Source organism: Scatophagus argus, chromosome 2 (assembly GCF_020382885.2).
Source record: "Scatophagus argus isolate fScaArg1 chromosome 2, fScaArg1.pri, whole genome shotgun sequence".
NCBI classification, from domain to species: domain Eukaryota; kingdom Metazoa; phylum Chordata; class Actinopteri; family Scatophagidae; genus Scatophagus; species Scatophagus argus.
Genome location: NC_058494.1, coordinates 3,945,073 through 3,972,116, shown reverse-complemented (window position 1 = coordinate 3,972,116; position 27,044 = coordinate 3,945,073). Strand labels below are relative to the sequence as shown.

Below are 27,044 nucleotides of genomic sequence, written 5' to 3'. Positions count from 1 at the left end.
GACAATGCCGTCAGCTCGTCCATCTTATTCCCGAGTGACCTCACATTTCCCATGACGATAGAGGGGAGACACGGCTTAAACTTTCTAGTCATAAGCCTCCGCTGTTTCAAAGCTTCCCTCTTCCTCCGTAACTTTTTATTTCCCCTGCATCCCCTGTGCGTTTTAATCCAGCATTCAGCAGGGATTACTCTCGGTGTTTTCCCTGGAGCGGTGGCCGGCTTCAGGTCCATCAGCTGATCCCGAGTGTAAACAATGCGGGCAGCGAGGAGTTTCATCGCCGCTCCGAAAAGTGTAGCTCAGCGACGAACAAAACACCAAAAAGACACACAACTTTCCTGGTGTGTGGTAGATAGTAAAACAGTGTAGTCCAGAGTAAAAGAAAGTAAAAGGAGTCGCGAAAAAATAATAAAATAGTAGAAAACAGTGAGAAAGATCGGGAGCGTCTGTAACAGGCTGCACACGTATCGACGCATGCGCACACTCAATTATTCCATTGCTGATATAAAATGATGTTTATTATAGCAGCTTTATAATATTTTAGCAATGCAGAAAAAACACCATTTTGCTGTATCAAATGTCTGTAACAAAGTATCATATTACCACTGGTATCCTAACAGTATCCAAACACTGTCAAGCTTTATACACCTAAAGGCTCCTGTTACTCCACTTCTGCACTGTCACTGAGAGAGTAAAGTCGCACTTAATGGAGGGGTTTAAGGCTGTGGGTGATGTAATGTAGACCTGCTAATGGCAAGTCTTACTGAAACCACTCCCTATGACTCAGTTTTTTATCTTTCTCTTTGGTCGGGGGGGTGTTTATCACTTGTTCTCCCTTCCAAAAACACACAGATGCTATCGCGCTCAAATACAAGCAATCATACACTTACACACACATTTTTTTAAACATCCTGTTACCTATTGGACCCTGATTTGAAATATTTTGTAAGAGTCCGTGTTCATATTTCTCCTGATGTTAGCGTTTTAGCTTTTTAGAATCATTAATGGAGCATTGCATGTAGGGCAGTGAAGACTGATGTAATATGTGATGTTTACAGTTATGAAATACAGAGTAAACCAGAGTTGCAAACAACCACAGCAACCTGTATGCAGCTGTACTGTACTGCACCATATGCTTCAGTCTGAGTCATGTATGGACTATAGCACATTGCAGCAGAAGCCAAACAATGTGAAAAGTCAATAAATACATGACTAAATTAAGCAGATTGAAGAGAGTCACACACACACACCGAACAGGATTCATCCCATGTAATCTTAAGTGTGTCTTGTCGAGCGAGGTCAGACCACTGCAGACAGAGGAAGAGCTTCTTCTTTTTAACTGGGCTGCCCTCAGAAGCATCAAACTGAGACTTTCCCGGCGGCGTGCTTATAGTTATAAGGCTTCACCAGACACATACACAGGCTCTCTACTCTACAAAGTGTGGTGTGTGTGTGTGTGTGTTTGTCTGTGTGCCTAAGACTCGTCTGTAGTGTTGCCTTAGTGTGGATGTGCTGAAGCTTACCTCTCGAGGGCAATGCGGTGTCCATCCCGAAGAGAACCCTGTCTCTATAGGTTTTGTAATCTCTCTCTCAGAACAAACTATCACACAAGGGCTTGGAACATTTTATGGGATTTTATTCACTCAGTATTACAGAGTTATAAGGGTAATATCAAAGGGAAATAATAATAAAAATGTTTTGAAGTGGAACCGGTCTGATTCTGTTGTACATGGCTTAAGGCTTATTAGTAAATGGATTTTAGGTCTTACATGTGACCTAATGGATTTTGGTCACACACATTCATTTAGATTTGATCCAGTTTTAATCTAAAATTTAGTAAGTAGCCAACATTGAGTGGTTACCAATCAGCTGACCACCAGACATCACCACTTACATGTGCACATGCTTAGCTTTAACAGGGCCAAACTGGTTGCTAACCACAGTCTGACAATATTTGTGGAGGACTCCTCAAGTTTTTCTCTTTTTTTTTCTTTTTTCATTGTTCTGCCATGCAGGGTGCTTGTCTATTGCAAGGACAGAAAAGCAGCAAGGTGGAGTTACCTCCTCCAGCTGCCTCGGAGCTCCAGTTATCCCAGAGCTTCCGAGAATAATTAGATAACATATACAACAATAATTGCATGTATTTCCATCCTCTCAACAGTCTGAAGAACCAATGAGAAGAGCTCCAGCCTTCACCCATGTATTTTTGTTCTTTGTTTGCAAAGCCCCCAACACTCGATTTACATCTCCACAGAGCTGGAGAGGAGATTAAAAGCCTGCATGGTACAGTCCAAGTAGAAGCTGTCATATTTTATTTATTAGCTAGACTTCTTTATTAATCTTCAAGGTAATATATCACAGAAGTGAAGTGATATAAACAGCTATATGGGACAAAAAAATTACATAAAAAAGGTCTGCATCTTAACACCCTCGGTGAGCCCACAAGTGTCTGTCTAAAGGTTACTGGCCTCACGCTGGTGACTCAGCACTTGTTGCCATGGCCCAGCTGAATTTCATGTAGTTAAATGAGGGATATCAACATGAAGTATGTGAGTCACCAAATTGCTGCCTTTTTCAAATGGTGCTGTAGATGTTCATTTTCCTCTGCTAAGCTCAATTGCCTCTGTTCTGCCACTTCGAAATGTCAGTGGTCGACGAATTGAAGCTGCAGCAGAAACTCAGCTATATTACTTACGCTTCATAGCCTTTATATATACAGACTTACTAAGTATCGTTGCATTTACATGTCAGCATTTAACTGGCATGAAGTCTGAAGTCATTCAGTTTGACTTAAGGCAGCATGAAACAAGATATTGTTGGTGAGAAGCAGGGTCAAAGTAAAAAGGGCAGAGGGAAAGACGAGTAAAGAAGTGATTTGTTTGACCTCACAAAATATTCAGGGGTAAACATTTTCTTTCCTCTGTTTCTGCATCATGTAACACAACACCGTATGTCTATCTTCCCTTGATTTTTTAGTAAAATTCATAGTAATAAACAGAAGCTACTGAGGAGGCGTACCACTCGGAAACATAGGTACACAGCGTTTCTGCTGCCCTGTTACATGATGTTTTAATTTGGGAATGCTGACTAATTCTTGGTGCATGGGTATCTGTAGGAGGCTGTGCAGCCACAGAGGGTGCAGAGTTACTAAATAACGTAGGGAGATATCAGTCGGCTTTATACACATTATAATACTCTATCTGCCTTTGTTTGATCCTTGCCTGAGCAATGCGCTACTTCTGCCTGTTGTGATTTTGGTTTTAACTACATTTGCTCCAGGTCTCATTCTCAGTAGCGGATCCTGTTAAATGATTAACATTTGTGAGATTTTTTTTTTTTTTGGGCTGTAGAGAGATGATTTTAGAGATTATTTTATATCGTAGACCACAATTATTCTTTTCTTCAAGCCGCCCCCGGTGTTGCATCTAAGCTACATATCACACTCCATATCTCAGATACAAATTTGAAATTCTGTGGTACTATGCATTGCACACACACACACGTTACTGTTAGCCTACCCAAACACACACACACACCATGTGGTTCTATAGCCACAGTCACTAGATAAATCTGGTGATATTCTGTGTATTTTCAATGTCAACAAATCCAATGAAAAGAGAAAAAAACAGAAATGCACGATCCTAACAAGTACTGCCATGTAGGTATATCGCCTTCGTTGGTGCCATAGAGCAACATTGTTGTCCTTTAACATAATATGGTTGAGGACCATTTGCATGGTCTTCAACCATGTTATGAATAATCATTATACACTTATGCATAAGCTTTGTATGTTAGACATTCCTCACTAGAACACCCAATGTGTATTAATCTGCATCTGGGAATAGTCTAATACAAAAGCGTTATTTACTCCTGTTTGAGAATCATTGGTTGAAACCTACAGTGCCCTGCTGTTTAAGGAAATAACTGAATCCTTTTTTTAAAAAAAAAAACAATCCATATATTTTTCCATTTTTAAAGATTTACTTCTTCAGCAGGAACCAATAAACTGGTGCCACAGACACAGAGCTTCAAAGTGAAAATGTTTTGGGATTCAAAACATTGTTGGTTTTGGTCTTTTCATTAGATTTGTTGACAGTAAGATAAACTAATACTATGGATACAAGCCTTATCCTACACATGTTCAGTAAAAATACAGTACTACTTTTAAATGAACCATGCCTGATGCTTGAATATGGCCATTGCATGCAGTCATTTTACAGCTGCATAAACACACAACCAGCTCCTCTCTTATTCTCTTTATGTATGATTATATGTTCCTTCACTTACCACAAGTAATTTTCATTCATTTTCTTCCATAACCACATCCTTTCATGACACGTTGCATGGAACTTTTGTGCAATAAATCCTATAGCTTTAAATGCCTTGTTAAATGGTATGGAATGTAAGAAACTGTCACACAAATTGAAATAAAACAATATTTAATTATTTAATATAACAGTCTGTCAGTGAATGTCCCTTTTAGCATCATGCTAACTAATTTTTCACGCAGAATGACAGAAGTACTGCAGCTGATGCAGGGGACATAACATAAAAACATGCACACATCAAGCCACAAAGTATAACACAATCAAAGCATCATACCTAACCTGAGCTTGCACCTGTTCAATGCAATGCATGCTAGCCTTTCTTCATCTTGCCCTGCTGCCCTTCATCCTCATATAGGAGAATGATTACTGCCATATGATGGGACTGTGTAAAAGAACTGCATTTTGTCAAAACATTGATATGTCATTCCACCTTCCTCATAACATCAATTCCTTCTTGTTCTTCTCCTCACTGTGCTACTGTTTATCCCCATTTCACTCTACAGTCAGAAGTTGAGCTTCAAGGAACGGGTGAGGTTGGCGAGCCCCCGAGGTCAGAGCATCAAGAACAGGCAGGCGTCGTCAGTGAACGACCGGCGTTCTCCGGTGGCTGAGGCTGGAATAGAGGGCACTAGCCCTGCCAAGGTGCAGAAGAGCTGGAGCTTCAACGACCGGACACGTTTCAGACCTTCACTGCGCCTTAAGAGCCAGTCACGCTCTACCACTGATGGTTAGTGACTCTGTACCATTACTCCACCTCTTGACAATGTCTGACTTAGTTTTGGAGTATTTAATGGTAGTATTATTTATTGTCATTCTCTCAATATACAGCACTCTGCGTAACAGCATTGAATTAGATGAAAAATAAAAACAAATTGATGCAGTTGAATAGTAACAAAACACAAAAATTATATAGCCTAATGCTAAAATTACAAAACCAGGAAGAATTCTCTTGTCTCTCTCTCTCTCTCTCTCTCTCTCTCTCTCTCTCTCTCTCTCTCTCTCTCTCTCTCTCTCTCTTCTCTGTCCTAGACTTTTATGCCAACTTTTGGCACTGCACTTATGTATGTTAGTTCAATATGAAGCTACCACCAGGACATGGTTAGCTTAGCTGAGCTTAGCTTAGCATAAAGACTGGAAAAAGTTGTAGTAGCCAGAGTATGACTATAGGTTAAAAAAATAAATCATTCTACTGGCACCTCTAAAACTCACTAAAAGCTGCCATGCAGGACTTTTAAAAATACATGTTTAACTTGTTTTATCCACTAATTCAGACAGCTGTGTGGAGGAATGCTAATATTCGTTTACACTTCCTTCCTTTGGCCTAGCAATGCCGACCTGGCAAGCCCTGTTGGGTAACGGCCTGTTTGTGGGTGAACTGATGGAAGGTGGGGTTGTTAAGTTCCAGCAGCCATATGAGGTGTCAGAGGCGGCCAGCTGGCTGAGACTTCCTGGTGGAGAGGAGTCAATAACCAAGCTAGCCAAAACCAAACTGGTTTGCTGGTTTTCCATGCTCTGTCTGATCAATTTATGGTCACTCACATGTTTGGCTAGCTGAGATGTTTGAGACATTTCCCTTTCATTATGACTTAATTTTAAGTAAAACCCTTCAGCACATACAGATGCTACATGCTGTGGCCTATTAAGTGATGCTATTCCCACTCCATTCACTGCATTACATATTGTAACCTTATACTTACATTCTCAAGGTGTCATAATTCAGGCAGCTCATAAACTACATTGTCACAAGTGGAATTGCAGGAACCCCAGAGACCTGTTCTTTAGTACTAGCCTGCTGTTCCAGACAGTACTCAATACACTCTCTCTTACTGTCTATCAAAACAGCGTATGTTTTTACGTCTTTACCCTCAGTTCAGGTCAATTCAGTCAGTGTGTTTTGTATGCACTTTTGTAGCCCACTTAATCCCCACTATCATTCATTCAGCATTCAGACTTTTATAAAGATCCTGTCATATTTGTGCAAATGGAGCACAGATAAACAGCACCCAAGTGAAGAATACAGAGGCAAATCTGGTGCAGTTCAAATCATTTATGAACAAAAAGGCAGTGCACAACAGGCTTAGTAAATGGTGAGGCAGGCAAGGGTCAAAATCAGGTGAAGTCAGTCCACACAGGCAAACAAATCAGTCAAGGAACAGGCAAAAATTCCAAACTGAGAAGACAGGCTAGGACCACGGAAACAAGGCCAAAAAGTCCCAAAACACTGACAGGCCAAGGAAAGGCTGGAATGCTTGACACAAGGTATAAAGATGAACTGGCAAAGAATGATGGGAACACAGAGACTAAATACATCAGGGAAAGGCTAATAAGGAACAGATGAAACTAATTAACTAGGACTGTGTGTGATTAGGTGACTAGTCATTTACATGTTGATAACCTCACAATCAGCCATTAGAAATACTAATTGGTTATTAAACTAATTATCATTTTCCTTATAAAGTACATTTAGGAGCCATTTCTAGAAGTGCATGTAAGGACACCTCACTGGTCCAGCGGTGGTGTCACGTTTGTGCTTTGGCTCACTTACAGTACAGGCAGGATCTTCCATTCAGGAGACAGGTGTTGCTGGATGAAGGAGCACAAATACATTTTTGAGCACTACACTCGGCGAATGCTGAAATGTTTAACTGTATGGAGATTTATGGATAATGTTTATGGATACTTACATGTAACACAACGATGAATATTAATAGTCACTAATGAAAACAAGAAGTTGGACTCTATTATTTCATCAGAAACTGTGTCTGTGCAGCCCTCAGTGGCTTAAAGTTTCTGCCCACCTGCTACAGTACATGTTTGAATTGCATAATGATTAATTGCTTAATTACGTAATTAATAATGAATTTACACCGGAATTGTTATTATATTATGTCTAATGTTAATGATAATGTAACATTATGTCTAATGTTAACTATGTCATGCCTAACATTAACAACGCTGGTTAAATGTAATGATGTTACTGATGAATGTGATGAGCAATTTCAAATGACTTATAAATTACTCTTATAATAGACACAAGATTTTTTGACAATGTTTAACCTTGTAGGTGAAAATGTCTTCAGTTTTGACTGTTTCATGAGTGTTTTCCTAATTTTTGACTAGTTGAGTAATCTGAATTTAAATTTCCTGTTTAAACACAGAAAAATAGTTGTTAGAATTATCTCTATAATCAACAGTCACAAATAAAAAGCAAAACATGACACCTGAGGAGATGCATAAAATAAATAAATAAAACAGGGAATAACTAACTGAACCCATGACAGATCCATTTAAATCCAAAACTTGACTTGCCTTTTTACTTAGTAATTAAGAAGAACACTCTTTGAGCTCATTGTTTTGGTTTTCTGGTCTACAGACTCTGTTCTTGTGGATCTTGTTTCAGGAGCAACAGGCAGCTGTTTTCAGTGATAAACCCACTGTGCTATCAGAATGTGTTAGCAACTGGCTTGTGAATGTAGTTGATTTACCACTTAGCAGCTAAGAGCCAGATATTTCCCTATTGGAGACTAAAAACAGAACTGAAAGCAGAGTGAATAGGAATTTGGCTTACATGACTCTAAATAAATGCTAATGGTGCTCAAAAAGCATTGCTTTTTTGCTAATAAATTAATGAATGACTAATGCAACTTTTTGAGCAGTAAAACTTCTCGGTTTTACTGCCATGCAGTGAACCCTAATGATAAAATCAAATGGTTTTTGGAGGTGGAATTGAATCATGACTGCATATAAACATGTAAGGTATAAGATTAATGCAACACATGTAGATGCATTGTCAGACTAGCTGCCTCACAATAATCTGATTTGTGTAATTGACTTGAAGTATTCTGATGAATGAACAAAATCTAAATAGCCTTCCCTTTCTGTATTCTCTCTCCCAAGCAGCAGACTCCAACATGGCAGGGGAGGAAGGCTTTGATGAGAAGGGCTGTCACTGCGAGATCTCGGTGGAGGACTTGCTGCCCTCAGTCAAGTCTGTCATTAGAGCTGTCAGGTGAGGCAAAGGAAATGAGACTTGCTCCTTCAGTCCAACTAGGAATACTGTATTTTTCTTCTGTCAAGGCTGCATGTAAACAAACCCTGATTGCAACCCCCTACCTTCTAACAGCTCTCTTGACTGAAAGCTCAGGGGTTTTAAGGCTGGAAGATTTTTAGGATTTTTTAGGTTTTCATTTTTAGATCGTATTTGATTCCTGTGACTGGATACAGCGTTGAGCAACAGGAAATATGGTTAGTGGGCACATTAATACCACAAAGCTATGTAAAGAGATCATGTCATAAAGACTGTGTGTGCCTTAGCCATCATGGGTCTTACAAGACAATTGCAAATGCTACAAGTTTTGATAGAACCAGCAAGAATTAACTCTTAATTATTGTATATGGTATAGAATTACAGCTCAGCTGCAGCTAAAATTTGCCAAATTCAACCAAAAAGATTAGATTTGAGATTTATATTGTAATATGAAAGTCAACTCCCACAGAGTTATGAAACCACACCTCTTGGATTTCCAAGTGTTACACAGAGCTTATTTGAAACTCTGGATAGTTATTTTTACACTGGATCTGAGTTGTATTATTAACACTTTAGGAAGTGTTAAATCAACTCTGCAAAGATTGGAACAAAATAAACATCATAGTGTTAGAACCCACTCTCTCAGAGTTGATTCAACACTATAAAATTTGCTGTGTAAGGTTTAATCCATGTGAGTTTGTCATTCATACATCAATTGAAGCTGCCTTAATTGAAGCTACAACACCATTTTGGTCATATTGTCCCAGTTACATATGGTGACGTAATATTAATAACGAATCAAACAAGTAATCATAAATTTCTTAATAAAGAGCACTGAAAATATTTTTTCCTACAACATCCCTTGCATGTCAGAGCATAAGGTATAAAACTATCTATTCATATGAAAGTGTTCTGGGTCAGTTCATTAAGACGTATTTTCTCACTTTCTCAGTGGTCCTTTGACCACTGAGAAAGTGAGAAAATTGATAAAAAAATGATACTTTATTTAACTGAATGTAGCAACGCCACAATGGGAAAAGTACTCCCTGCAAGTCGAGGTTCTGCATTAAAAATCTTCTGTATCTCATATAACATAACAGGAGTATAGTATGTATTTACACAACAAAAGTAAAACTTGTGATTATGAAGTATAACAGTGTGCTATTTTATTATATATTATCGGATTGCGATTACTAAATGCAGCTTACTAGCATGGAAGCAGCATTTACTGCTTTATATATTGTTGGGCAGTTAAATTTGTTGTAATGCTCCATATTTTAAAAACTCATGATAAGTTTTGTGCTTTATCTGCAAAGTCAGATAAATGTACTGAAGTAAAAATAATTCTGTAACTGAAGACAGCACTTGAGTCAGTGCATTTAGCAACATTCCACCGCTGCACCTACCTGTAGTGCCATCAAGCCATGTAGAGTCTCTCTCTGCTGTAAAAAGCATTGAAGACTGATCACAGTGATGCCACCCGGGGCGTGGACAGTTCATACATTCAGAGAGTCATAGTTTTACACACTCACAGCTAAAATAAGCAGCCACAACCTCACTGTGTGTTTTTAGAACATCCAGTGAATTGATTGTTGAGATGTTCTGACTGTTTGCACTGGTGTGAAGACACAGGTGTTTGACATGCAAGTAAAGTAAAGGCCTGATGTATGTTTTTTTTTTAGCTACATTAGTCAATGGAATGTCTCCCTGCCTCTTATTATGTGTACTGGCTGTATAAGGGCTCCCCCTTGTGTCTGATTTATGGACTTCTTTGCCGTCCAGGATAATGAAGTTTCATGTAGCCAAGAAGAAGTTTAAAGAGACTCTGCGTCCTTATGATGTCAAGGATGTGATAGAACAGTACTCTGCTGGTCACTTGGACATGCTGTGTCGCATCAAAAGCCTGCAGACCCGGTAGGAATGACCACAAACCGACTGACAGTTTGCATCTAACTAGACCTGTTTGATCCCACTGTGACTGACTCATCTGTTTCTTGGTGCGTATGTTTGTGTATGTGTGTATTCATGTGCCTGCACTCATACCTTGTACATGCATGGGTATATTTGTATGTGGATGTGTGTGTGTGTTTTTTTTCTTTGTATTTTGTGATTTTGTGTGTATGTATGTGTATGCACGTGTGTACCTCTGTTTGTGTTTGTATGTATGCATATGTGTGTTGCCTTTGCTTCCCTCACAGGCTGGACATGATAGTAGGCCCACAGACCCTGAGCAGCCGAGCCAAGACCTTTCCCCCCCCCCCCCTGCCTGTCTATTACAGCCAGGGCAGAAAGAACTCCACCCAGGGGTCAGAATGCCCCGCACCCTTCACATGTCACATGTTTTCAGTTTTGCTTCTCTTTCAGTCAATTCAGGAGGTGATTTGTCCTCAAAAGCACAAAAACAGAAAATCTCACTTATAAGGCAGCGTTTAAGTTTGTTCTTTGAATTGACTGATCGAGAAGTGAAATGAAACCTTTCTTCATATGTCTGTCATGCACTGCTTTTTTCTGACACACTTCTATTCTGTGTATGAAGTCATTCATAAACCTGACAAAACTCAATGTGTTGATGCCGGACATTTTCTGTTTTCATCTGATTAAACATTCTGATGAATTCTGGGAAATGATGGGATCCTTATGTTAGCTTGTAACCTGAAACTAACACAAACATAACACAAAAACAAATGTCCACACATGTAAACTAAATTTTCAAAGCGCAACAACTGTTGCTGCTGTAATAGTGACCCCTGCTGTTGCTTAATTGAAACTGCTGCATGCATACTTCATCTTAATACATTTGGAGATTTTTTTGACAAATTTAATGTTACTTTAATGTCCACTCAATACTTTGAGTTGTCAACTACACCTCACAGTCCTCATCAACAGATGGAGGTCGCTCAGAAGTGATACCAGTTACCAGTTATACTGGGACACAGTGTAAGCCTTGCCTTATTCACGACAACTGTGCAATTACCATCTGTGTGGTAAGATTGTGTGATGCAGCTGAAAGCTCATGGAAAAGCTTGTAAGTGAATCTTGAGTTAAGACTGCACTTAAGCAGACTGTAACCTTCTTCACATAAACACATAAAACAAACACTAATGCCACATTTCTATCCATGTCCATTGTTTTTGTTCATATAAGGTTTGAGTGAGTCATCTCTTTGCACCATGCTCATCTGTAATGGTGTGATGCCACAATTGGAAAACTAACTCCACCAAGTGTCACTCTCAATGTGCACTAATGAACGGAAACATATGTTCATTTTTAACGTATTTTGATTCACTGATGTTTGGAAAGTTTACAAAATTAGCATTACATCATATGCATAGCATACATACAAACCTGACCGGTGTTAGCTAAACCCAAAAAACATAATGATTTGTAATTCCTAATTATTTGATCAATTACAATTTGTATTTGTCTGGAATGACCACAGTGGCAAGTCACACATACTCCAAGAAGCATGAAAAGAAACATGCAAAGAAACGACCCACTTTTAGGTGTGAGTGTGGTTTGTAATTTGTGGCTCTCAAAGCTTTAATCGTTTGTTTCTCCTAAATGTTGGTGCAGTTGTTATTGCATGATATTGCCTTGGATCTTCCCTGCCCTCTGTTGAATTTAACCCTGTTCATTAACAAAGAAACTTTATTAACCAGATTTTACTGAACCTCACTGGATTGAGCAAGAGTTTATTTCAAAATGCTGAATGAGACAAAGAAACCAAATTTGCACTGTAAAAGAAAAGGAATACAAGACTTGACTCAGAATCAGATAAAAAAAATTGATGTGTTCTTGGATTCAGATGAAGCACACTTGCTAACTCACCGTCATTACATACTTGGCAATGTTTTCTCATCCAGCATACAGCATTTGTCAAATCCAGTGAGGAAACATAACATCTCATTAGCCTGCTTGTCGCACAACAAAATGTGCTTACGTTAATGTATTATATGGTTGCAGTTTCCTTCCTTTCTGTGGGCTACCTCTTGGAGTTCTACTTTGCCACTATTTATCTTCCATCATTAATGTGTGTGTGTGTGTGTGCGCTCTAGAGTTGACCAAATCCTTGGGAAAGGCCAGATCCCTCTGGATAAGAAGATTCGAGAAAAGCTGCTGTCTGATGGAGATATTTTAGAGGACATGAGCATGCTGGGTCGAGTCTGTAAAGTGGAGCGACAGGTCCGTTTTTGCTTCCTGTCCCATTATTATCATCATCATTATTATTATCATCTTTATTGTTATTATTATTATTTGGTTTTTCATTACCTAATACTGGTATCTACAATGTCACAACCATTATTAAAGTTCAGCAACCTGTAATTGATCATCAAAAAAGACATAAACAAATAAGACAATTATTTACACGAAAAGCCTGCATAATGTACTGTATAGTCAAGTAATACATTACTATATCTCTTGCTCTGGAAAGAAAGTGTTTTGTTTGTTTACCAGCTAGACATGATACTTTGCTATTTTCAACCCAGTCTCTCAGCCTGTGCTGTCAGAATTTCTTTTAGCATAATTTGCCCCTTTATACTTAATATTTAACTAGCTCTATTTGGAATTTCTGTGCTGGCATTGCTGAATCGAGGTCTCCCACCTCTTAACTGCATTGTGGGGTACCTCAGGGTTCCGTGCTTGGCCCAACTCTGTGCCAATTTATATGCTGCCATTAAGATATCTCATGAGAGCTTTTCCACTAGTGGATTTAAGAATAGCTAAGGTGGTTTTTTTGGGGACTTTTTGTGAAGTCCCCAGAAACCACAAATTGCTTATTGATCATTGATGTGGCAGTCCGCACATCAATGATGATGTAACCTACTGAAACGATCTAAACCAGTGTGTTACAATGGGACAAGAAGGCCTAAATTAAACAGGAGAGAAGGCAGTTGCACTACAATTAGTGCAATTACAGAACAGAACAAAATATGTATTATAAAAGCTGAAAATTTCTCTCTTCCTTTCTGTTTCCTCTTAGCTAACAACAATAATAAAAAAAATCTTGCCAGGATGACCTGCACAAGTAAATTCAATATGTAATATGTAAAAATTTGATTTTAGGGGTTAAATGCTGTATTTCTCAATGAAAGACCCTCTTCAACCCCACAACACAGAATCCAGTTATAGTGGGGATGTCTACAGACCATATACAAGTGCATTATACAACAATGAAATATTACTGTGGGACATGTACTATGTTACAATGACCTAAATTGCTTACCATAGCTGAGGAATTGAACGGATGAGAAGAACCATAGCACAAAAGATTAGACAGACAAAGTGTTGATGCTGTTGAGAAGAGCAACAATTCAATTCAATTCAATTTATTTATATGGCGCCAAATCACAACAAAATTTGTCTCATGATACTTTCCAGTTAGAGGAGGTCTAGACCAAACTCTTTAATTTGATTTTTGGTACAGAGAAACCCAACAAAGCCCCATGAGCAAGCACTTGGCGACAGTGGCGAGGAAAAACTTCCTTTTAGAAGGCAGAAAACTTGGAGCAGACCCTGGCTCAGTGTGGGCGGGTTGTGAGTGAACGAGAGAGAGAAAGCAACAGAGAGGGGGGCAGTATATAGAGAGATGCATAACAACAGTGACAACAACAGAGTATCGGAATCAGAATGACAATGACAGTAATAACAATAATAATGATGACAGTAGTAGAAGTAATAATGTCGAAATATAACACGTGGTAATAACAGTCATCAGTGTCAAGTAAGACCACAGCAGGAGGTCCAGACACGATTCCCACGATTCAGCAGCTTTCTTCTGCTTCCAGTGTTTATGCTAAGCTAAGCTAATTGCTTCCGATGTTGGAATAATTCTCCCAAACTGACATTACAACATTCACACCGACTTTGAACTTTAATTTTTCCCTTAAGTTCTCTTTTCATGTAATTTTGTAACTTTTTGTGACATTTGTAATACATACACGAAAGACTGTCTGAAAATGAAAGTCAATATTTTTGATATCACTTCTCTCTACCCCACCCCTTATGCCACCAGATTTTATAATCTCATACAAAACTTCATATACAGTGGTTTTAAAATGCCTTCCTTACCTATTGTGTTTCTTTCCATGCTTTCTTACCGTTACACGACTCACTACCATCCTTCTTTTCTCTCCGTGCAGGTCCAGTCAATTGAGTCAAAGCTCGACTCCCTGCTTGACATTTATCGCCAGGTTTTGCACAAAGGTTCATCTTCAGCCCTCACGCTCTCCTCTCTGCCCCTGTTCGAGCTGGAGCAAACCTCTGACTACCACTCCTCTGTCTTTAGCAAGGAACTGTCCTGCTCCACCCAAGTCAACAGCAGTGGAGCCCCTCCCCCTGGTGGCTGCGGCACTCGCTCTTCCACTAACTCCCACCTCCCCAAAGGAGGACTCCACCTCATCCTGGCACCACCCAATGAGCTTAATCTCAATGCCTCCTCTTCCACGCCTCCCTCTGGCCTTGGATCCTCCTCTTTCAGCCCATCACCGCTGCCTCATCACCATCATCAACACAACTACCATCATCATCCTCATCATCCACACCATCACTGTACCCAGGCCCAAGCCACCACACCTGAAAGTGGCACTGATGAGGCTGTGGGGAGCTCCCCACCCATCCTTACCCCTAATAGTATCAGCAGTGGTGTAGGCGAAGGAGTTCAAGATGGAGGTTTTCCCCTTCTGGCAAGACTTCCACCACCACCCCCTTCCAGCCGGACAGGGGGCCTGACCAACTTGCTACGAGCGACCTCCACAGAAGCACCCCCCGACATGGAAGACCTCTGTGGAGGTTTAGAGATACAGATGGAGGACAGCAGTATGGTGGAGGACCTTGGTTTTGGGTTGGGACTGGGCAGACAGGGGCAGCAGCTACAAGGCAGCACCAACAGCACTGGCAGGATAAATGCTCAGGTTGAGGGCTCTTGGAGGAGACATATGAGCCTGGAGCTGCAGCCCCTGGTGCCACCAGCCCTGGGCTGCTGCTCCAGCCCCAGTCAGATGGACAAAGGGCTGGGCAAGTCCATGTCAGTGCAGGACCTGGGGCAGGCAGCCCCAGGGACTGTCCAGGACACCCACCACAGTCACAACCTCTCATCTCCAAGCCCCAGTACAAGCAGTGACTCCCAGAGCTGTAGCCAAGACCCTGGGGGAGGAGGGGGTGGTGGAGGCAGGAGTGGTGGAGGTGGATGGGGTGAGGAGGACCTCTTTATCAGCGACAGGGAGATTGAGACGCAAGGATTTGACTTCCTGTCGCTAGGAACTGCTGAGGCCCACACCTTCTCCTCAGACCTCCTGAGGACAGGGAGCAGAGGAGGGGCAAGTTTGCAGGGGGCAAACCGTGACCTGGCCCATGGTCATGCATCCTTGCCCTCTGCTGGCAGCACTGAAATGCTGAACATGCCGCATGTACGGCTAAAATAAACTTGCATACGTGTTCAGAAGGCACGCAAATCTCACCTCAAAGAGACGGTTTTTATCCTTTTTTGAAGGGAGTGGGAGGGTGGGAATATAACAAGGGTTGCTTTTTTGTTTATTTTCATGTTGATCCATTTGATAAGAATCACAGTATTTTCATACAGGCTGATCACATTATGGCATATCATTGCATGAGTTATTCTATGTGCTAAAGTTTAATTGACTAATCTGAGTTAAAGATTAAGGCTTGTGCAATGGAAACACAGACCCCTAAAGCCTAAGACTTTGCCATTTAACAAAGCCAACTAAACATGGTCCTGAAAGACATTTGGTTTATACTTTTAGACAGCATGAGCATTGCATGTTTTCAGTCAAAGGTACTGAGATTAGCAAGCTACCGTTTACACTTGATCAAGTAGAAAGGCATGGACACCTAATATTTATGAAAAATCCTTTGAGAAAACCACTCACAACTGTTTTAGGTAGTGGAGAAAATTGGGCTTAATACAGGATATACAAAATTTATTTCTTGTTTCTCCAAATGCATTGAAGTGAATGTTACCTCATCATTGCCATACTGTTCATTTTCTATTCTTGTCTCTATTTGTTATTTTATTTCCAAGCCGTTTTTGTCCATTTTTGGAAAACAAAATAACCTTTTGAAGTCTAAATCCATCTATTGGTTTGCACTAATTTCCATATAGTATGTGTAGGCAATCTCGTCAAAAAAATAATAACTATCGATTTAATCACAATCATAATCCACAGTCTAAATTGCTACATTTTTTGCAATTCAGATTTATTGAGCCAGATTTAAAATAGCTTATAATTTTTTTTAATGTTTCACCATTTAAATACAACATTGCATTTAAGACTGTTCTTTTTTGGCAAAAGCTTCTCATTTGCCCTGCTGCTAGCTATAAGTCATATTGCATTGTTTACAATAGGTCACCAAAAGAAGACCCTAGTGAAGTAATTCATCCAGTTGACCCCATTGCTCTATTGGTTGATCACACAACACAGATTTGCAAATCAATGAGGTGATGAGAAGTGTGGAAACAGTAGTAAGAGGACATTAAATATTGCAATCCATTTAATTCAACTGAAAAATTGATTACGGACCCCTTATAGATTGATTTCGATTTAAAATCGTCTGATTGACCCCCCCCCATACAGTATATCAATTAGTGAACTTCTGAAATATGCTTGAATAATGTAATCCAGTGACCATTGGGTCATTTTTGTCAATATTACATGGTCATTGTGTGGTTATATAGTTCAAGTGCAAACTGTATTGAAATGTCTATACTGCATTACCTCTTAACAATTGTGTGACTGTAACAGAAATTGAATTACTTGAAAAAAGCAGGTCTGAAAAGTCAGCTAATTTGCATTTCATACTGTCAACATTAGAGAAAACAGCATGTGAAGTCCAAGTGATTTGTAGTAAATAGGTTAAAAAAGCAAAACTGCAGGAATGGTCCTGCCCCCCCCCCAAAAAAAAAACAAAAAACTTTGAATTGGTTTGTATCTTATTTTGGAACGCAATCACAGCCGTATCCTGTTACTGAGAGGTACAAGGGGTAAACCCAGACAGAAAAGAGGAATTTCAGTGTTGCTGTAACCAATATTTGAACACTTATCGACCTCACTTCTGCCAAGAGTCAGCTATAGCATGAGTTATGCCAAATCCAAAGCACATGCACACATATACTCCTATGTGCACACATGTACATATAAAAATGCCCATTTACCCTACATATCCATGATGCTGTGGAGGACCTTATGTACAGTCCAGCGGAGAGGACCCAGGAGCAGTCGTTGCTTATTTTCAGATCAATTATGCAGCAGCTGGGTTTCCAGCTGATGACAGCCATGGATTGAAACACATTTTGAATGTCATTTCTTAGTTTTAAAAACAGTCATCAGATGTGTCTTGGCAAAGCACTTTGTTTTTATTTGGAGACAGATACACTGAAACATATGATCAGAAACCTACCTTTGTAGTGCATTTGGCTTTTTGCCAGCTTGTTTATACATGAAAGGAAGATATCTTATTTAAATCATGGTCAATGTTTACTGTATATTTTTTTTCATACAGTGTAATGTGGGGTTAGTTTTACTTCCCTGAAGTGGACTCCCTGCAGAATGTACTCCTATTGCATGGTACAGAATCAGGTAAGGTTAAGTGGCTCTCTCCAAGTTGTAGGAAAATAACGACAGGTAAACACTATATAGTAAAGCATCTGAAGCCACAGTGGTGAATACTTAGCTAGCAGTACCTCAATAAATTCTGAAGACCCATATCAAAGACCAAAATATATGTGCGGTCAGTTTCAAGAAATAGATTTTACTTTCTTAAAATATTTACATCTATTTTGCATGAAGAGGTTGTCATATCCAAACCTATCTATTACTGAGAATGAATGCCATGTCATTAAGATGAATCAATATGATTGCAGTTGAAATAAAAAAGGACCTCAGCTCTGATATGAAGTCCACACAGTCTGAAGTACATACAATATATTGGTGCCTTGCTTTTCTGGTACATACTCATCTCCATATCTACATTTATCTGAAAAGTGCATTAGGTTGCTCTGAACAGAAATGGACACACTGTCTTCATATTTCCTTCTTGCAAATGTTCTGACTTGAGGCATTTTCCTTTTGTTTTTTTTTCTTTTTTTTCTTTTTAAAATTCAGAGATCATTTTGCTACTGGGCACAAAATGGGCCTTTGACATGTTAACATCCAGTCTCATATATTTTAATTTATTTAAATTATGTGCACATATTTACACACGAGTAATAATCACAGTTAGATTTATGAAGCCTGTAATGTAATGAAAATGCAAGTGAACCTTTCTTCTCATTCATCAATAAAGGAAATTCTATGAAGAGTTTGGGTTTTTCTTTCTCACAATCACTCACTCAAAAAGAGAGGTTCTTCAGTGGTTCAGGTTCAGACTTGGCAAAGATACCAGGAACAAAGACAAACTGTTTAAACATCTTTACTTTTCTGAACATATGCTCACAAATAACAGAGATTAAGGTGCATAAACTAAACAGTAACCAGAACATTTAACAGTGCTACTGTTTGCCTAAGCAAAGTGCTAAGTGTGAAGATTTCAGGTTTCTCAGGCATGTTTTCTCAGTTGCAAACAGGGAACATGCAAGCAGCCAGTCTACCTCTGGTTAGTTAGCATAACTCTTTAAAAGCGAGAACATACAACATTACTTCAATAGAGACCTGGCAAAATAACATCTAAGCCCAATTACTAGTGCTTAGCAGCCAGGTTTCTTGGCTGGATCAATAAGCAGCCTACAACAAGCACACAACCAGTGACTGTAATGGCAAGTGTGTTGTGTTCTTCTACAATGAACTGAGTGACAATAAAACCTACATAAAACAGCGTGCTAACATGTTAATCACTAACAGGGTAGGTTTTTTTTTTTTTCCTCCGTCTGCTTTTGCGATGCATTGTGATAATAGACCAGACGCTGACTATGGTGTGCAGAAGGTGCAGGGTGCTAGCGTGTCTTCGGTCATTGTGAGCGTTTGGGGCAGCAGCCCAGCACAACGTTCATTTGACCTTCTGCGCCTTCTGTGCAGACTTGGTGATCTTACCGCTGGTGGGGGCTTTCTTTTCCACACCTTTAATCACTCCCACTGCCACGGTCTGACGCATGTCACGCACTGCAAACCTCCCTGATGAGGTAGGATGGAAAAAATATTTGTTACCTCTTACAAGTTCTCATTGTCAGTGAGATGTTTTATTGTAAATCAGAATCATCTTAAGTGAAACAACACATTATATTGCCAGTTGCAACTTACCCAGTGGCGGGTACTCAGAGAAGCTCTCCACACACATGGGCTTCCCGGGGATCATGTCTACAATGGCAGCATCTCCAGACTTCAGGAACTTGGGATTGTCTTCAAGCTTCTTACCAGAGCGACGGTCAATCTTTTCCTTGAGCTCTGCAAACTTGCATGCAATGTGTGCAGTATGGCAGTCTAGCACGGGGGCGTAGCCAGCACTGATCTGACCAGGATGGTTCAGGATAATCACCTGGGCGAGAGCAGAGGCAGATAAAGTCATGTTTGGAAGCAGAAACTCAATAGTGTGTATATTTTTTAAGTCCTTATCCTTTTCAAAGCTAACTCCTGTATGCAGACCTGAGAGGTGAAGGTGGCGGCCTCCTGTGGTGGGTCGTTCCGGCTATCTCCAGCCACATTGCCACGGCGAATGTCCTTAACAGACACATTTTTGACGTTGAAACCCACATTGTCACCAGGCAGTGCCTCACTCAGGGCCTCATGGTGCATCTCCACAGACTTGACCTCAGTGGTCACATTGACAGGAGCAAAGGTTACCACCATGCCAGGTTTTAGGATTCCTGTCTCTACTCTGCCCACTGGTACAGTCCCAATGCCTGGCAGACAGAAAGACAGCAACTTTTATAAAATGTGTCCTGACAACTGTTTAAAAAAAACTGCAAGATGGCAACTGAAAATGAAAAATGACTTGCATGATGAGTTTCTTTAAAAAAGGGTTGTCAGTCACTTTAGGACATAAAGAGCCAATGGGAATTTTTCCAGACCTCATTCAGATCAGTTCTTTTTGTCATATAGTGCTCTCAATCCCAAAACTTTGAACACGTAATTTGGTACCACTGATACTTCAGAAGAACTTAATTAGATCTTTCATGTTAGTTTTACCAACAATATAACAATACAAATCACACAAATATAAGTCTTAAAGTCATCCATACCAACACCATACTCACCTCCAATCTTGTAGACATCCTGCAGAGGCAGGCGGAGGGGCTTGTCAGTGGGTCGTGTGGGAGGCTGGATGGCATCCAGAGCCTCCAGCAGCGTGGTACCTGAAGCATTACCATCTTTGCGGTTGATCTTCCAGCCCTTGAACCAGGTCATCTGTGGAGAGATGGGGACTTTTTGAGTAGTAAGTGCGGTATACCTGCCTGTGTATATTTAATGTTTTCAATATGCAAGAAACTTTCAGTATGATAATTCAGGTGCTTTCAAAAAGTTAGAATTTGAAAAGAACGCTTGTTCTGTATTTTACTCAGATCTTACCAGTTCTTCCTGTACATCACCTGATGCTGCTTTAGATTTCAAAATCCTTCTATTGACTTATAAGGCTCTCAAAAACAAAGCTCTGAACACTTCGCTCCCAGAATGCAGGTCTACTAGTGGTTCCCGATCTCTTAAAACAAACTGGGAGATAGAGCCTTCAGCTATCATGCTCCACTACTGTGGAACCAACTCTCCATGGGTCAGAGAGGCAGACACTCTCTCTACATTTAAGTCCAGGCTAAAAACATTCCTCTATGATGGAGCTTATAGTTAGGGCTGGCTCAGGTAACTGAACCATTTTATCATCAGGATACAGGGCGCGCCTCCTTCTCTCCGTCCTTCTCCTCTCCTTCTACACATTTGCTGTTCCGTCTTTATCTGTTATACTGTGTAGTCTGGCCTTGGTGTCTCACACTCTCTCCGTGTCTTCACAGATTTCTCCAGAGCTCCATCCACCAGCACCAACCTCCACCTGCATCACCTCCTTCCCTGTGTTTCTACCCTGCCTGCTGTCCCTGCTCATCAATCAACCTGCTGCTCCTGCTTTCCCTGTTCATGGCCCAGCCTGCCCACCAAGAGCTGCCTCCATCAGCTCTCCCCTGACGGAACATTCCCCATCTCTCCCATATCTCATGTTGTTAACGGCTTTCCTGCCTGTACAACATCCACTGCACGTCTGCCCGTCCTGGGTGAGGGATCCCTCCTCTGTTGCTCAACCTGAGGTTTCTCCCATTGTTTTCCCTTTCGGTTTTTTCTGGGAGTTTTAGTGAGGGTCTAAGGTCAGAGGATGTTGCTATGATGCTATGCAAAGCCATTTGAGACAAACCGTTTGTAAAAATGGGCAATACAAATAAAGTTCTCTTGTCTTGTCTAATCATCAACCAGATAAACAGAAGGAGTTGAAGCTTGCAACAGAGAAAATGCTTAGTAATGGTATTGGAACTAGGTTCCCACTTTGAAGCTTATGTTCATCCCACACTGTTTCTCTCTCATTGACATGTTTGTTCTCTGATGGTGAGGAGAACCAGAGAATTTCGCATAGGACGAAAATTCCCACTCTCAGAACTTCCAGTTATGTAGGGAGAGCACATGAGGTAGTACAAAATGAATGGGGGCTTATGGAGCTGTAGCCCCAAAATGCAACTTTTATGGAGCTTCTAATTTTCTTCTGTAGAGACAATACAGTTCCATTAAAATTAGATTTTTGCAGCTTTTTTGTGGTGAAATACCTTTCTGTAAGTATTTGTGACGTCGTGCAACAGTTTACAGTATTCGTCAATTCGGTTTCACACATCAATCAATCAGCAAGTTTTTGTTTTGGCAGGGGGAGAATTCAGATACTGTAAGATCAGCTCCTGCATCTCATTGTAATTTCTGTGGTTGGCATGGTTGCACAGAGAGCTGCAGCAGCAAGCTGGAAAATCGGAATCATCATAAACTCAGAAGCACCAGCCAAAGAGACGTGTGTGTTCACAGGAGTGATTTGCTCCTTGTCGCTATCGTCAACCTCAGCAAAGCTGCCACAGTATTTACAATGACCACCGTGGAGGTGGAGGCAGCAACCTCTCACTGTCTTAAAGCACTTTAAGACTTTTCACATTAATCAGAGGGCCAAAAAGCAGAGGAGGAAGAAGACATAACTCTGAACGTATAGGATTCATGTGAGCACTTACTATGCTTATTCCTAATGTATCTGTAAATACTGTCAACATATTATACATTGGGTCTCACAGCATGCTTACATTGGGGCTAGGCTCCAACATATTGTCTCCATTCCAGCCAGAGATGGGCACAAACGCCACAGTGTCAGGGTTATAACCAATCTTCTTGATGTAAGTGCTGACTTCCTTCACAATCTCCTCATAGCGCTTCTGGCTGTAGTTGGGCTCAGTGGAATCCATCTTGTTGATGCCCACAATGAGCTGCTTCACTCCCAAGGTGTAGGCAAGGAGGGCATGTTCACGAGTCTGCCCATTCTTAGAGATACCAGCTTCAAACTCACCCACGCCTGCAGCCACGATCAGCACAGCACAGTCAGCCTGAAAGGAGTGGGGAAGGAGAGGTGTAAGTCTTTCCTTTCCTCTCTCTCTACCATGCATTTTTCAATTACAACTCTTCAGCCCATACTCCCTCTACCTGAGAAGTCCCAGTGATCATGTTCTTGATAAAGTCCCTGTGTCCTGGAGCATCAATGATGGTGACGTAGTACTTGCTGGTCTCAAACTTCCAAAGAGAGATGTCAATGGTGATGCCACGCTCACGCTCTGCCTTCAGCTTGTCTAAAACCCAAGCGTATTTGAAGGAGCCCTTTCCCATCTAGGGGATGTGGAAAGGAAAGTAAGATGAAGAAATCTAACAATTATTTTACATTAGAGTACCTTTCATAAAAGCTTTGATCCAAAGTTTCTACATGTGCTACAACTGCAAACAATTTCACGATGCAATTAAACGCTAAATAAACTTGCACGTATGTGCACACTGGCTTGTGGACAATTCTATTTTCTTTTCTCATCTGAATAATCCCTCTGTGTCCCTACTGAAGAACAAAAGCTAATGGAGGCTAATCTCAGCACAGTATATTGTATTATATTTACCTCATGGCCACCATAGATTAGTCAACACCAGTTGATTAAAAAATCCATTACACATAATGGATATTTTAAAAGTAACAAATTTAGAAAAAAAGTCAATAAATTTCACATAAATATTTTTGATTTTTTGGTAGGTTTCTGGTCAGGTGTACTGGTCAGATTTAATGTGAACTTACTGAACCGGCATTTGTATGGGTGGAGAGAGCTAATGGTATGCAGCCTGTTAGCAGCAGTCCCAGGACCATGGGTTAGCCCTGTGCCACAGGGCACTGACATATTTTCATGATGTACTACAGGGATTTTCATGTGTGTTATAGATCTTGTGGCAATGAGCAATGTAATCTTAAAAATAAAGAAAATGAAGTTCACCCCATGTAACTGGAAAACAGAGACAAGATTCAAACTTGGGATCTTACATGAAACCGAACAATGAACTGATTAACAAACTTTGAACTTTGAAAATTAAAGTGGTCATCCTGACCAAAAGTCACCCCAACACTTGGCATATTACTGGTGCAAGACTGGAGATAACACAGAAAGACAGCCAGTGAAACAGAGCAGGATACTGTTGTACTAGAGAAGCTATCTATCCAGTGCAGTTACACAAAAGAAAGGCATTAAAAAGATCACATTTTAAATTAAGTGAGAACAATACGAGCCATACCTCAGCAGCTTCCTTCTCAAACTTCTCAATTGTTCTCTTGTCAATGCCCCCACACTTGTAGATGAGGTGTCCAGTGGTGGTGGACTTGCCTGAGTCGACATGTCCTATGACCACGATGTTTATGTGGAGCTTCTCCTTCCCCATAGCAGCTTACTCTGGAAGATACCAAGATCCTAGCAAACAAGAACAAGCAGGAAATGAGACCACCAGACCTTTGAAGAACTATAATTCCTTCACAGACACCTACAGTGGGACTTGCAGCTAACGTTCATTAAACATGAACAGTAATTAAGTAAGCAGCAGTGAATGCTAAAGGTAGTGTTGCCAGAGTCCAGAGAAAAGATAAATATAGTTTATGTATAGAAAGTAACCTGAAACTTCCATTGTACATGCTGAATAAAGGCACACTGATTAAACCGTGTGGAGAAGGTACTTACTTTTCAAAAGCTGAATTCTTGTCAAATACTACTACTACTACTGAGCATGTCTGGCCGTATCTGCAGCGACTAAACTGCAGGGAGAAAATGTGATACCGGACACACACATTGGCTGGCACACACATTTCCTACAACTCTGTAGGCTAACAAAGGTTATCTAAAATTAAAAAACAGATATGATCAATTCAGTGAAGCACCGCTGCCTTTGTTCACATTGCTTTATTATCGAGATATACTGTATTACAAAATTTCATACTGAATTCCAACAATCTCAAATCTGATACTATAGGACGTGGGTACGTGCAAACTCACAGCAACAAAAGCTGACTCTGAGGTCTCAAGTCTCAATATTTGAAGAATTGCACATTCAAGTTAGAATTAGAGGGGGCATGAACTTTTGAGCATATCATTTTAAGGTAATGAAAACTCAACAATTATTTGTTTCAGGTAACTGCAAACTAGTGAAAATGTAGGTATATATTCAATTTCTTCAAGTTTCACAAATGCTAACATGATCCAACAGTATTTAACTGACGACCATTTCAGTTAGCTTACATTCCAGTCATACTGAGCTGGCATAACTGTATACTTGTTTAACATGATGACATCAAGTTTGTTAAATTATGCCACTGTTACAGACTACCGGTAAAGTGATGCTACTTGGATCGCAATTTGTCCTACAGACATGACAGTTCCAAACAGGGTTAAGTCTCCAATGAATCAGTAAAAGAATCAACAGACAAAAAGGCCCTCAACTTGCTTTCTTCACTGGGCTTGTTCATGTTGACATTGGCATATTTTTCAATTATGCCCTCAGAAATCTGCACCATAATTGCGTGTAATAAATGGAAAAAAAGCTGTGTAGTAGCTTATTTTATCTAGCAAACTGTGTGACTTTTTACATTTTAACCAGCGGTAGACATAGCTAATAAATACCGTTCGAACGTGCACCATCTTTTCATCTAGCTAGCTTTTCGACTAGCTAAGCTTCGCTATTTTGCCGCTGTTCCGCGCCATTGCGTACCTCGTTATAGTTGCCTTAAAGCACATGAAAATTGAGACAATGGTCAAACTAGACTCTTTTCATAAAAGGTTTTCATTAAACGAGTTAGTGAAAAAAATAAAAAATTCATCCATCCATTTACCATACCGCTTATCCGTCAGGAGCCAATCCCAGCTGACTACGGGCGAGAGGCGGGGTACATCCTGGACTGGTCGCCAGTCAATCGCAGGGCCAACACACAAAGACAAACAACCACACACTCTCACACTCACACCGAGGGGCAATTTAGAGTAGCCAATTAACCTAATGTGCATGTTTAATAATGCTGAATACCGAGGTATACCACAAAACAATATACTGAATCTTCTACATACTGGATCTCTCCATCCTCTTACCGTCTGGTTCGTGCTTCCCACAGTGAACAACAGTTAGCTAACGTTAGCTTAAAAGTTTGAAAGTTAGCGACAAAGCTCGAGTGTTGCGTCACTCTCCCACCTGGCACGCGCTCACGACACGTACACGCGCATCCCCGGCTTAGTCACCACGATTTTAAAACTACGTTAAGTTCTTACTTAGGACGGCATCCCTATCGCACTCTTTCTAGGATATGTTTTGGTCTGGGTGGAAATGAGAACAGAACACCAGTGTCTAGACTATTAACTGCTTTGTTCATATCACGAGATATATAAAAAAAAATGTGCATTTGTATTTTCAGAGACAACAGTCCTTACACCCGCTTATCTGTTATGATGATTATAACTCGTATTTTGACATGGCAGCATACAATTAATGCCTGTTCCAGCCCACATAAGCCTCCTTCAGTTACCGTGAAAACTCCCTATGAAATAAGTTTACGGAGTCGAAACAGTAATAGCCATTTATGTGAGACATTGCCGCAATGAACAGTCAGTGACCATTATATTGCGGAGCTGGGGGCGTTTTAAAAATGTCTGCATATCTCAGCATCCACCTTACAGACGGATACACTGCACTGTTTATTTTAGTGTGGAGGCAACACTATTATGATCGACATAGAAGACTCCTGCATGACAGTCAGGAGGTATTTCACCGCTGAAACTGCGCCATACAGGCCTAGCCAACAAACAGCCTGCTATGATGTCAATCCACACCCCTCTGCACTTTTGGCACCGCTCGCCTTGGTTAAATTACCATGGCACTAAAGCCACGCAGTATTCACCTATCAATTTCGAGACTTATAATGCACTTAGATAACGTCTATTACAAACATCCTTGGGATTATCAGCCCTTCGCACTATCTCTGATGCAGGATGCTGACAAAATACATGTTAGATATTGTGTTACATATTAGAATACCATTCGCGCCAGCCTACCTTTGCTTCCAGCCCTCAGGTGCGTTCACTGGTTCACTGCGATGACACCGGAGATGCTGACTGCTGTGCTGTACTGACACAGACACAGCCGCGGTGCCGCTTTCAACGAGCGTCAAACGCGTCACTTACT

At 40.5% G+C, this 27,044-nt stretch overlaps 2 protein-coding genes across 10 annotated transcripts in view; one reads left to right on the top strand and one right to left on the bottom strand.

The window, feature by feature from the left end:
• kcnq5b (potassium voltage-gated channel, KQT-like subfamily, member 5b) overlaps positions 1-17,262 on the top strand; it is a 120,015-nt gene extending 102,753 nt beyond the window's left edge. For 2 of the 6 annotated variants that reach the window (XM_046401791.1, XM_046401753.1), the window contains exons 10-15: positions 4,829-5,052; positions 8,223-8,334; positions 10,135-10,266; positions 10,551-10,658; positions 12,408-12,534; positions 14,493-17,262. In XM_046401791.1, coding sequence (XP_046257747.1) covers positions 4,829-5,052; positions 8,223-8,334; positions 10,135-10,266; positions 10,551-10,658; positions 12,408-12,534; positions 14,493-15,773 — 1,984 coding nt within the window. In that variant the 3' untranslated portion in view covers positions 15,774-17,262. The remainder of the gene's footprint in view (positions 1-4,828; positions 5,053-8,222; positions 8,335-10,134; positions 10,267-10,550; positions 10,659-12,407; positions 12,535-14,492) is intronic. The other 4 variants (XM_046401800.1, XM_046401782.1, XM_046401763.1 and 1 more) reach the window with 3 other exon arrangements.
• A 1,499-nt stretch (positions 17,263-18,761) lies between these two features.
• Positions 18,762-27,043, bottom strand: LOC124065913 (elongation factor 1-alpha 1). 4 transcript variants are annotated; one of them, XM_046401845.1, is made up of 8 exons: positions 26,915-27,043; positions 24,123-24,295; positions 23,004-23,183; positions 22,610-22,906; positions 20,555-20,705; positions 19,944-20,200; positions 19,602-19,836; positions 18,762-19,475 (listed from the first exon to the last, which is right to left on the bottom strand). In XM_046401845.1, the coding sequence occupies exons 2-8, from the start codon at positions 24,264-24,266 to the stop codon at positions 19,351-19,353; spliced, it is 1,389 nt and encodes a 462-aa protein (XP_046257801.1). In that variant the 5' UTR covers positions 24,267-24,295; positions 26,915-27,043; the 3' UTR covers positions 18,762-19,350. The 4 variants fall into 4 exon arrangements, with proteins under 4 accessions (XP_046257801.1, XP_046257793.1, XP_046257816.1 ...); XM_046401837.1 differs by lacking the exon at positions 26,915-27,043 and adding an exon at positions 25,958-26,113; XM_046401860.1 differs by lacking the exon at positions 26,915-27,043 and adding an exon at positions 25,710-25,726.
• Position 27,044: the final 1 nt, after the last annotated feature.

What these genes read in the sequence shown, in the direction of transcription:
- LOC124065913 (XM_046401845.1), bottom strand. Translation starts at nt 24,266, where the DNA reads ATGGGGAAGGAGAAGCTCCACATAAACATCGTGGTCATAGGACATGTC. An exon ending in TTGAGAAGGAAGCTGCTGAG is followed by an intron (nt 23,184 to 24,122) that starts GTATGGCTCGTA and finishes CACATCCCCTAG; the next exon opens with ATGGGAAAGGGCTCCTTCAA. An exon ending in CCGCCACCTTCACCTCTCAG is followed by an intron (nt 19,837 to 19,943) that starts GTCTGCATACAG and finishes GCTCTCGCCCAG; the next exon opens with GTGATTATCCTGAACCATCC.